At 35.0% G+C, this 12534-nt stretch overlaps 1 protein-coding gene across 1 annotated transcript in view; it reads right to left on the bottom strand.

Moving 5' to 3' along the window:
- USP32 (ubiquitin specific peptidase 32) overlaps window positions 1-12534 on the bottom strand; it is a 237571-nt gene that overhangs the window by 65558 nt on the left and 159479 nt on the right. Inside the window, exons 7-12 of the mRNA XM_042781920.1 lie at window positions 11451-11582; window positions 9569-9676; window positions 7034-7149; window positions 6590-6652; window positions 1872-1955; window positions 1208-1269 (exon numbers count right to left, since the gene is read on the bottom strand). Coding sequence (XP_042637854.1) covers window positions 1208-1269; window positions 1872-1955; window positions 6590-6652; window positions 7034-7149; window positions 9569-9676; window positions 11451-11582 — 565 coding nt within the window. The remainder of the gene's footprint in view (window positions 1-1207; window positions 1270-1871; window positions 1956-6589; window positions 6653-7033; window positions 7150-9568; window positions 9677-11450; window positions 11583-12534) is intronic.

Below are 12534 nucleotides of genomic sequence, written 5' to 3'. Positions count from 1 at the left end.
GGAATGGTCCCTTCTGACAACATGACCAAAACAGGTGAGATGAAGTCTGGCCATTTTTGCTTCCTAGGAGCATTCCAGATGTACTTCTTCCAGGGCATATTTGGTCATTCTTCTGGCAGTCCATGGTACTTTCAGTATTCTTTGCCAATACCACAACTCAAAAGCATCAATTCTTCCTTGGTCTTCCTTATTCATTACCAGCTTTCACAAGCATATGAGGAGATTGAAAATACCATGCCTTGGGTTAGGTGCATCTTAGTCTTGAAGGAGACATCTTTGCTCTTCAGCACCTGAAAGAGGTCTTTTCAGCCCACTGCAATATAATGTCTGATTTCTTGACTATTTCTATGGGTGTTGATCGTGGCTCTAAGTTATATGAAATCTTTGACAACTTCAATCTTTTCTCCATTTATCATGATGCTGCTTATTGGTCCAGCTGTGAGAATTTTTGTTTTCTTTATGTTGAGACATAATTCATCCTGCAGACTGTAGTCTTTAATCTTCACCAGCAAGTGCTTCAAGTAGTCTTTAATCTTCATCAGCAAGTGCTTCAAGTCATCTTCACTTTCAGCAAGCAAGGTTGTGTCATCTGCTTATCATGGGTTGGTAATGAATTTTCCTCCAATTCTGATGCTATGTGTTCTTCTTCATACAGTTCAGCTTTATAGATTATTTGCTCAGCATACATATTGAATAAGTATGGTGAAAGAATACAATGCTGACACACTCCTTTCCTGATTTTAAATCATGCAGTATCCCCTTGTTCTGTCTGAACGACAGCCTCCTGGTCTATGTACAGGTTCCTTATGAACACAAAGTGTTTTAGAATTCCCATTCTTTACAATGTTATCTATAATTAGTTATGATCCACACAGTTGAATGCTTTTGCATAGTCAAAAAAATGCAAGTGAATTTCTTCCTGGTATTCTTTGATTTCAGCCAAGATCTGTATGACATCAGCAATGGCATCCCTCGTTCCATGTCCTCTTCTGAATTCAGCTCACATTTCTGGAAATTCCCTGTCAATACACTGCTGCAACCATTTTTGAATTATCTTCAGCAAGATTTTTACTTTTATGTGATATTAATGACATTGTTCAATAATTTCCACATTCTATGTGGTTACACAGTAACTAGTATATTTCAGGGGTTAGAAATTTCAATTCCATAATGAAAATATACAGTTAGAGTCAAACTATAAACTTACCTAATAATTTGCCCTTCCTCTCCTGGAGTAGCTGGTCTCAGCCCCAGAACTATATGACACACCTAGGGCGAAAAAAAAAAGATAACTTATACTTTATTGACTGGTGGTAATGACAAGACTCTACTTTGACTTCCCCAGTTGCATTCTGGGTGTCTTCCATCCTTAGGAGGTCATCTTCTGGCAGTGTTTCATTGCTATTCATAAGTGGCCAATTTTTTCGGAAGTGGATGGCCCTGTCCTTCTTCCCAGTCATGGGTGACACTGCTGGTATGTGAAATATTGGTGGCATAGCTTTTAGCATCACAGCAACATGCAAGCCACCAAAGTATGACAAACTGACAGATAAGTATACGCTGTTCTACCATGAATAATAAGATAAACAACGTAATAAATTACATTACGCTTTCCTATTTCCCATGTTATGATTTTGAGAAACTGTGATAGGTATTCATGCTTTATTTTACCATCTGTCATGGTATACAGAGTGATGTTGTTCTCTCTTTTTAATTATGTGTGGTACTGCAGCCTAGCAATAAGCCAATGTTAAGTAAATAAGAGAAGAGCAAGTTGAGAGAGATGTAGTACTCTAGTTCCTATATAACAGAAATGATGTAGAACTACTGGTACTATTACTACCTGTACCTATCATTTACCATAAACATACCTGGAAAAGGAGATTCAAAAATTCATTGGCAAGAACATTTTTCACACTCCAGATCTGATAGTCTTCTAGAGTAAGATGGCCTAACTAAAGAGAGGAAACATTAATAAAAACTTTGTGTTAGAACTGTCCTCATTTTTCACAACACTGGAATAAATGCTGGTTGATTAAACTTACATTGGCTATTTTTCTAAAAGTAAACCAGTGATTTTCAGTAGATTTTGTATGTTCATCTGAAAAGAATGCAAGCTACTACAAGGTTAAAAGTGGCAAAGCTTAAAGAAATGCCATTTGGAACTCTTATAGTAGTTAATGGTAATGGCGACAACTTATCATCAACAATCTCCTTTCTCCAGTAAAACCTGGGAAATAACTCAAAATAGCATCTCCTTCATGGGTTAGAGAAAACCACTGGAAGCTATGGGTAGGCAGAATGGAGTGTTTACTAATTCTGAGGAGTCACTGGGTGGTGCAAATGGTTAATGTGTTTGGCTGCTAACTGAAAAGTTGGAGGTTCAAATCCTCTCAGTGACGCCTCAGAAGAAAGGCCTAGAAATCTCACTTCTAAAAAATCAGCCATTGAAAACCCTATGGAACACAGTTCTACTATGGGGCTGCCATGAGTCAGAATTGACTAGAAGGCAACTGGTACTAGTTAATCATTTTGAAAGAAAAATAGGAATCTCTGAATTATATTCCTTCATCCTAAGAGTTTTCTAAGAAGGATATTACGATAACATTTTCAGACTTCTTAGAGATTTAATAGAATCTAATGTGAATAAAGAATGAATATCTGTATCATGTTTTCCAAAAATAGCACTGTACGTTAATTTTAGAAATTGAGTAAAGTAGTATTTTTATCAGGAGCTCTGATGGCATTATAGTGTCAAAGTGTACCAAAAATTATGTATAAGCCAATATATTTTTTCCTTGTCAGGCATAAATATAACCAAATGCTTTTACTTCTTGTGCTCAATAATAACAATTGTAAAGAATAATAATGTTCTTAGCTATTATTATTTAATTGTAATAAAGATGTTCTATTAACATTATTTACCCTAATTTTCTTTTGTTGTTGTTGTTATTATGTGCCATTGTATTGGACCCAATTCATAGTGACAGTGTACACTATCAACAAGGAAAACTACATACATTTTTTAAAGATAAAAAAAAATTGACGTGCAGAATTTTAGACTTATGTATCTCAACTGTCTTATAATCAAACAAGGGAAAGATTTCACAGCTAAAAAAAAAAATCTTCCAAATACAGGTGTAGAAACAAACTTAAGAAAATGGAAGAGAACCAAAAGCGCCAATGCCTTTTTTTTTTTTTCCACACAAATAAATAAGTACACTTTCAAAAAGTAGAGGGGCAGGGAGAGGGAGTGGGCAAACCACTGTAGAATATGACTAACACTGGACTACAGAATCTTTCCCAACAGATCACTGTTTTAAATTATTTGGTTCAGAATACCAAAAGATGTGCTTTGAAGAGTCCCACCCTCAAAATAGAGTACAAGAAGTGGAAAACATATGGATCTGTAATGTATAATGTGCATTGTTCATTTCATACTATAATGTTATCAGAACTCTCAATTATTTCCATAACCATCCAGCTTCAGTATTTTTCTTGCCTTTGAAAATAGGTCTCTGATAATAGCAAAATGATTTAACAGAGGAATAAATCATAGCATACTAATAATGGAATACTATGCAATGGCTGAAAAGACTGAAATCAAATCTCTGTACATATTGTTTACACCTAGCATAAGGAGGATGTTTAATATTAAATTCAGAAAAATGTTTATTTATTGTTAAATGAAAAGAAAGTTGCAGAATGGCTTAAATAGTATTATTAAATTTTAAAAACATGAAACAGAAGCAAATTTATGCTGAGACTAAAATATATCCCTCTACTCTATCATAATGAGAATATTCATTCACTCACCATACTTTTGCAAACTGTATGCTGAGCAAAAAATCCAAGAAGCTGGATTATATTAAGAAGAATGTGGCATCAGGACTGGAGGAGGACCCATTAATAACCAGTGACATGCAAACAATACAATATTGCTTGCTGAAAGTAAAGCACTTACTGATGAAGCACTTACTGATGAAGATAAAGGCTGTATAGATTACACCTCAACATAAAACAAAAAACAACAGGACCAATAAGCAACATCATGATAAATGGAGAAAAGTTGGAAATCATCAAGGATTTCATATTATTTGGATCCAAAATCAACGCCCATGGAAGCAGCCGTCAACAATTCACACAAGTATTGTACTGGGCAAACCTGCTGCAAAAGATATTTTCATAGTGTTAAAAAGCAAAGAAGTCACTTTGAGGACTGAGGTATGCCTGACCCAAGCCATGGTATTTTCAATTGACTCATATGCATGTGAAAGCTGCACGATGAATAAGGAAGATGGAAGAATAATTGATGTCTTTGAATAATGGTGTTGGCGAATAATACTGAATATACTATGGACTGTATGAAGAAAAAATAAATTGGTCTTGGAAGAATTATGGCCAGAATGCTCCTTGGAAGTGAGGGTGGAGAAACTTTGTCTTACATACTTTGGACATGTTATCAGGAGGGACCAGTCCCTTGAGAACGATGTCATGCTTGGAAAAGCAGAGGTTCAGTGAAAACGAGAAAGACTCAACAAGAGGGACCGACAGAGTGGCTGCAACAATGGGCTGAAACATGGCAATGATTCTGAGGATGGTGCAGGTCCAGGCAGTGTTTTGTTTTGTACTGTTGTACACAAACAAGGCTGTTAGAAGTCAGAACTTACTCAACGGCACCAGGTAATAACATATCTTTATTCTACCTTATGTAGAATATTTAATTCTCTGAAAAATGAGAGTATGCACAGCTCTGCCAAATCATGTTCATGCCTCAGGCATGAACATTTACCACATAAATTAATTGTAGACTATAATTCCAGGAAAGGAAAATAAAGATATACTTACGTTCCTTCCCAGTTCTCAATCCCTGAAATGACTATTCTGACTTCTATTACCTTTTGTTAGTTTTGTCTGTCCTTGAAGTTCATATAAATTGAATCATATAGTATTTATGTATATCTTTGTATGGCTTCTTTCGCTCAATGTAATGTTAGCCTTTATCATAATTTATTAAAATGGGTGAGATAAAGATAATAAATTATAGATATCCAGGATTATGTCTACTGTTGTTATTGTTAAATGTCATCGAATTAGTTCCATCTCATAGCAACCCTATGTACAACAGAACAAAACATTGCCCTATCTTGTGCTATCCTCACAATCGTTGCTTTGCTTGAGCTCATTGTTGCAGTCACTGTGTCAATCTATCTTGCTCAGAGTCTTCCTCATTTTCACTGAACCTCAACTTTATCAAGCATGATATCCTTCTCAAGGGATTGGTTCCTCCTGATAACATGTCCGAAGTGTATAAGACAAAGTCTCACTACCCTCGCTTCCAAGGAGCATTCTGGGCATAATTCTTCCAAGACAGATTTATTTGTTCTTCATGTAGACCACAGTATATTCAATATTCTTCGTCAACACCATTATTCAAAGACATCAATTCTTCTATCTTCCTTAGTAATTGTCCAGCTTTCATATGCTTATGAGTCAACTGAAAATATCATAGCTTGGGTCAGGCACACTTTACTCCTCAAAGTGACATCTTTGCTTTTTAACACTTTAACAAGGTCTTTTGTAGCAGATTTACCCATGCAATACTTGTTTGAGTTGTTGATGGGTTGTTCTACTGGCACTGATTGTGGCTCCAAGGAAAATGAAATCCTTGATAACTCAATCTTTTCTCTGTTTATCATGATGTTGTCATTGGTCCAGCTGTTAGGATTTTTGTTTTGTTTATATTGAGCTGTGATCTATACTGAAGGCTACAGTCTTTGATCTTCATCAGTAAGTGCTTCAAGTCACCTTCATTTTCAGCAAGCAAGGTTGTGTCGTCTGCATATTGCAGGTTGTTAATAAGTCTTCTCTGTTTTCAGCCATCATCAATGACATCTCTTGTTCCACATCCTCTTCTAAATCTGGCTTGAATTTCTGGCAGTTCCCTGTCAAAGTACTGCTGTAACCATTTTTGAATTATCTTCAGCAAAATTTTACTTCTGTGTGATATTAATGATATTGCTCAATAATTCCTGCATTCTGTTGAGTTGCTTTTCCTTGGAATAGGCACAAATATGGATCTCTTTCAGTAGGTTGGCCAGGTAGCTGTATCCCAATTTCCAGGCACAAGATGAGTGAGCACTTCCATCACTGCATTCATTTGTTGAAACTTCTTAACTGGTATTCCCTCAATTCCTGAATCCTTTTTTTTGCCAATGCCTTCAGTGCAGCTTAGACTTCATCCTTCAATACCATCAGTTCTTGAGCATATGCTACCTCCTGAAATGGCTGAATGCCAACCAGTTCTTTTGGGTACAGTGACTGCATATTCCTTCCATCATATGTATACTTCTTAAAAATGACTAGCACAGGCTTATAATGCTTTTAGATAGCTTACATTTAATAGAGTTGTTTGAATAATGAGATGGGCTATCTTTGAGACAAGTTGAAGGTATTTTAATCACAGGCCTAGACAAGTAATTGATGAATATGATGCAGAAGACATTCAGTCATGTGTACAAATTATACACCCCAAATCAGAGTGCATGGTAGTTTTAGAAAAGGATAAATCAGTCCCAGCTAGACTCACCTTTGTGGTATCATGTGTATTCAATATGCCTTCTACAATGTCAGATAGATCCGTGTGTAATTCCTTTAAAAACAGCAGCCCAGAGGAATAATTAGAAAAGAGTAAATGGATAACATATTTATTTTAGCATTCAGTCGTTAAAGTATACTGTATTTTGGACAAGGTTTTTTTATTTTTATTTTTTAGCATAGATAGATTTTTAAAAAATTAAGACCATTTTCCTGTTTCTTTCTTACTTTACACAGTAAATTGTTTACTAAATTTTCTAAACCAAAATGAATTAAATGCTTCTCAATTTTGTATCATCAACTATGACCATTTAAAATATCATAATATAGCAACTAAAGGCAATTACAAATCCTTTCTTTCTTTTTAAAAAAATTCTTCATTCTCTGTTTTTATTGGGAATTTATGTACAAGAAGATGTACACACTGAGAACTTACAGAGATATCATCGGTGCGATTGTCCCTCCAGACCTCTAAAAGTGCAACCACCATGTCTCTCAGTTCAACCCTGGAGAGAACTCCATCACGGTCAACATCAAACACTTTGAAGCAAACTAATGGGGGGAAAAAAACTCTTATCGAATGAAATGATTTTTATATTCTGAAATATAATACATTTTGCTAGAATCTACCCTATTACATCAATTTACTTTGTTAAGTAAGTATATTTTGGATTAAGTTCTCATCTTGAGCAGACAATAATATGCCATTAAAGTCCTTTATGCTTACAGGACTTTCTATACATACTTCATAAATCTATCTCTTTAAATCATGATCCAGGTTGGGGTGTCCTATCCTCAGCTAAATCTAGAGCTAAATTACAAGCTAAAAATGGGTCACTTTATTGTACAAAATATACTACAATATTTCACAGGTTTGGAGGAACTAATCTAAGCCCTTAAATTCATTTCTAACACTAAAAAATGATTACTTGTAATGCTGGAAATATCCCATCTATAGCAAGAATCAATAACAGGTGGTGTAAAGAGAGTTTGCGTCCGCTTTGCCTCACCAATGTAACTAATATTCACTCAGTTGTTTGTATAGATCAATTTTCATTCTTCAGTGAAGTTAATATACAACATGCTAAGAATTAGAAAATCAGCACTGTGCTAATCAGCTCCAAGTGAATCACTCTAGTTTGTTATTTTCCATTAGTGCATCAGTAAGAAAGAAACTTAAAAATAAAAAGTTTCTGTGGGCTTGGGACCAGAGTCGCAGGGGACATCAAGCTCAATTGGCATAACATACTATACAAAACACTGTTCCACCTCCTACTTTGGTGAGTAGTGACTGGGATCTTAAAAACTAGCAAGCTGCCATCTAGATGTAACAATGGGTCTCTCCTAGTCCAGAGCAAAGAAGAATGAAGAAAACCAAAGTCATGGAAACAATTAGTCCTAGCGACTGGTACACCATTCGATCTGCAGCCTATATGCCTATGAGACCAGAAGAACTAGATGGTGCCTGGCTACCACTGTCATCCACTTGGAAGGGGATCTATGTAGGAGATCCTAGATAGAGAGGGAGAACAATGTGGACAAAACTCAAAATCATTTGGAGAAAAAAAAAGGGAGGTGGGACCAGGTTTGCTGGTCTGACAGAGCCTGGTGGAACTACTAAGACTATGGCCTCTAGCTGCCCTTCAGGTCTGGAATTGAACCCACACCTGTGGCTTCTAGCCAAACAAAAGACAGGCATATGAGATGCACATTTACCTGAGGTAGATACACTCCTTGGAGAGAATAATCATGGGAGAAAGAAAGGCTGCTTATGCACAGGGAGACAGCTCAGGGGACAGGAGTGCATGGAGGGAAGGACACAGGGAAGAGGTAACTATGGGGAGGAAGTGGGAGGGGAGCTGTTGCATTGTGGTAAATTGTGATCAATGTCATGAGACAAAGTGTATGTGAACTGCTGTATGGAAAGTGAAATTGCTCTGTAAATTTTCACCAAAATCACAATTAAAAAAAAAAAGTTAAGATAAAAAATTTGTAAAGGGCAATAATTAACCTCAATTGAGAAGCAGAGGTATAAGCCTCCTCATTTAGCATTACAATTTTAATGAAAACAATCACTTTGGTGAGATATACTTCAAGGTTAAATGTCAAATAAAAGTTTATCTTATGTCCAGGTTAATATTTAAATAAGATTTAATAATCTATCATAAAGCTAAGTCAGAATAATGGTATAACATGAGGGAATTAAAAAAAGAAATTTGAATTTAAGGCTAAAAAAATTATCTATTTCATATAGTCCTACAATTGAATAATTATATTATTAAGTCTACTGAGTGGATCATAGTACATTATTAATAAATAAGATTAAAATATAAAATACCACTTCTGAAATAGGCAACAACTACAAACTCTTTCTGAAAGATACCATGATAATGACCCTAATAAATATATTTGAGTTAGGCTCTAATTAAATGCAAGCTCTTCCATTTTCTCAGATATTGTTTAGATTTAGTAATGTAAAAATACCTCAGCTTACAAATTATGCCATAATAACAGTTTAGCTAGGTTAAAAATACCATTTTAGTACTTAATAAAATTGCATTTTGATTATAAATTTCATTTTGCCAATAAAATATTAAAGTATACAAGTGACAGAAAATGAGTTCTATTTCAAATTATCCAAGACACAAAATTCTCTAGACTACCAGAAAATACTTCCTAAATGCTTAAAATTTTCAATTCCATCATGATTGATTGGGTTTCTTTATTGTGAATTCCAAATTCATCAGGTAAATCAATTCCATTATTTATAGCAAAGATCCTGAACCACTCCACAACAAAAAAAGAACAGATGATTAATTCCCTAGACTGACCTTAGCAAAACCTGAATATAAGATAACTTGGCAAAGTTATGAAAATTCAGGCTTGAAACCACGGATGATTATACATGTATAAACGCTGTTTTTCTCTCTGCATAGCCTGTAATTTGTATGACTAAGTTTAACACACTTACATTTTTGTCTTTCAGCCAGGGGTCCCCTGCAACAGGCTGATAAACCACAAGATATCTCCTTAAAATCTATGTGATTGTCACGATTTTCATCAAAAGCATTAAACAAACCTGTAAAATAGGTAAGAGACACCATAACCCATGGCCAATAAGCTTCCTAATAGTAATACTGACATGTTTATGAAGGAAGCATAACTCCTTCCCATAAACTGGCTAAATAAAAGAGAATGTTTATCAGTAGTTCGTACTGTGTAGTAAGTATGGTTTTCTTTTTCTCTCGGCATAATTACAACTGAAACTTAATCATCCTTGCAGAAAATACATCAATATCCTGTAGTGCTTGGTTATGTCTATTTCTATCTTATCTTAATTCTAATAGCTAAAACTGACATTAATATGTAAAAAATAAAAATTGATAAATAAAAATAAGAACCCCAGAATGGTCAGAAATTGTAACAAAAATCCTTACTGAGAAGTAAAAGGAAAAAAAGAAAAGTTATTAAATGAATATTCAACGATACACTGTGAAGTTATTAGTAAGCTCCCATAAAGCTCTCTCACGAAGCAAAGAGAAATAATATATTACAAAAGAAAGAGTGTCTACTGCAGTACTTCTTTGTGCTAGTTAATTTTTTACATATGATTATTTTAAATCTCAGAGATAAAAAGGGAATTTTATAGATAATCAGCCTACGGTTTTTAAAATTAAAAAAAAAAAAAAAAAAAAGAACTGGACTTTTTTTCCCCCTCAAATGAAATGATATTTTAATTTCTAACTCTAAAAAGGTAAAAAACACAATTGTACTATTAGAGATGGTAGTGAAGTCCATGCTCTATCTGCTCTGGCCTCCCTCAGAAATACTGTTGTTGTACCCTAGGAATCTAAAGGACGTAGATCACGTATCCCAATAATCTAACCCAATATTCCCTATTTAAAGATTAGAAAACTAAAGCTCAGAAGGGGTTAAGTGATTTGCCATATGCAAAACAAGTTAAAGATGGTTACAACTGCAATCAGACTCTAGGTATTCAGATTTCAAAAATGGTTTTTATGATATCACCTGTAATTAATACTCATTCTTTATTTAGAAAAAAAAATGTCATAGCAATTAAAAAGTTTAGAGCTAGAAAGGGCCTCAGAAATAATTTAGTCCAGCAGTTTTCTTTCCCTTTTTTTTTTTTTTTTTTTGTGGAGGAAGGAGACAGCACTGGGTTCTTGTGTAAAACAGAAATAAGTGGAGGTACTCTAGCTGAGGAAGGGGTAGGGCTGTATGTGGAAACCTGAACCTCTGCCCATTCAGAGCTTTGGTCATCACCCAAATCCCTGCCCCAGCTACTGAGGCACCTCACTGGAATACAATTTTATAGCACTGATTTAGTCAACTCATTTTGACCAAGATACTCAAGTGCAGAAAGCTAAACTGATTTATGTAAGGTCGTGGTTATTGGTGTTATATGCTGTAGACTCAATACCAATTCATAGTTAGTCACCCTACAGGACAGAGGAGAACTGTCTCACAGGATTTCCTAGGCTGCAATCTTTATAGGAGCAGATCGTCAGGTCTCTTCTCCTGTAAAATGGCTGGTGGGTTCAAACTGTAGATCTTTTGGTTAGCAGGCAAGTGCTTAACCATTGCACCACCAGGGCTCCTTTATGCACGGTTATATAGGTATAATGTGAAGGCCTGGAATAGAATACAATCTTAATTCTTATTTTAGGTTTTTTTCTACTACACTACACTATTTGCAACAAACTTGCAAACCTTTACTAGTATTGCCTTTAGAATGTGTTGGTTAGTGTTAGAATATGTTGGTAGACAGATATAAGAGATGAGCTCAGGTGTGTTTACCAATAAACATGTGCAGAAAATGGAATAACTCCTACCTTCACTCAGAGATGGACGAATAGGTGGTGAAACCAATGGGCCAAATGTCTCTAAATCAAATCGTCCAGTCCGGGATTGAGCCTTCAGCAACCAATAGCGTTTTTCCAGATCAATGATGTCTGATTCCTCCACTGAAAATCAAATCAAATAAGATAATAAAATTTCAGATTTCTCATCTGGGAATCAGTTCATCTTCATAACATCCAAGGATATATATTAATTTCACAATTCAATCACTAAAACTAATCATAACCTAAAACAAAACTCTGAAAGACAAAGTATGCTCTATTTAAAACAAAAAAATTAAATTTAAATTAACAAAAAAGCAAGAGGATTTAAGGGAAAAATTTTTTGCAATTTCCCAGTAAATAGGATGCTTAGATCCAACATGTAAAATAATATACAACTGAGCTGCTGCTTTTGGGCCTCTCACACTACTTTATCTGTACTCAGTTTTGGTAATTTTCAATCTTAATCTTGGATTTAGTGTTTCTATGTACGTCTGCCTCCTCCCTGACAGACTGTAAACATCCTAACAGCAGGATTATTTCTGATTCAACCTCTCATAATGAGTGACTTACACTTTCAATAGTACTGAATAAATGAAAGAAAAATAAGGTAAAGGATGTTATAAATAAGAAAGTCAATGAATGACAAAGCATGTCATTGATGGTAGGATTCAAAATATGAGAGGCAATAGGGAAATCAGGATTTAGTTAGTAATTTGATTTGGATGGTGACAGTATGTGAGAAAGAAGCCCTTGGTGGTACAATGATTAAGCACTCAATTGCTAACTGAAAGGTTGGTGGTTCAAATCCACATAGCGGCTCCATGGGAGAAAAGACCTGGCAATCTGCTCCCATAAAGATTACAGCCTAGAAAACTCTATGGGGCAGTTCTACTCTGTTACATGGGGTCATTATGAGTAGAAATTGACTCAACGGTAACTAACACCGCCATGTAAATCAGCAAAGAAATCTTTTTTTAATAAAATCACTTAAATGAGTTTTTCTCAGAATCTCAAAAGGAAACGCATTATTTCAAAAATAAATAAATACATATGTATGTATATGTATATACAT

This window comes from Orycteropus afer, unplaced genomic scaffold (assembly GCF_000298275.1).
Source record: "Orycteropus afer afer isolate SDZICR_OR568_19922 unplaced genomic scaffold, OryAfe1.0 scaffold00196, whole genome shotgun sequence".
In the NCBI taxonomy this organism is placed as follows: Eukaryota; Metazoa; Chordata; class Mammalia; order Tubulidentata; family Orycteropodidae; genus Orycteropus; species Orycteropus afer.
The sequence above is the reverse complement of the archived record's forward strand: the minus strand, read 5'-3'. Positions and strand labels throughout refer to the sequence as shown.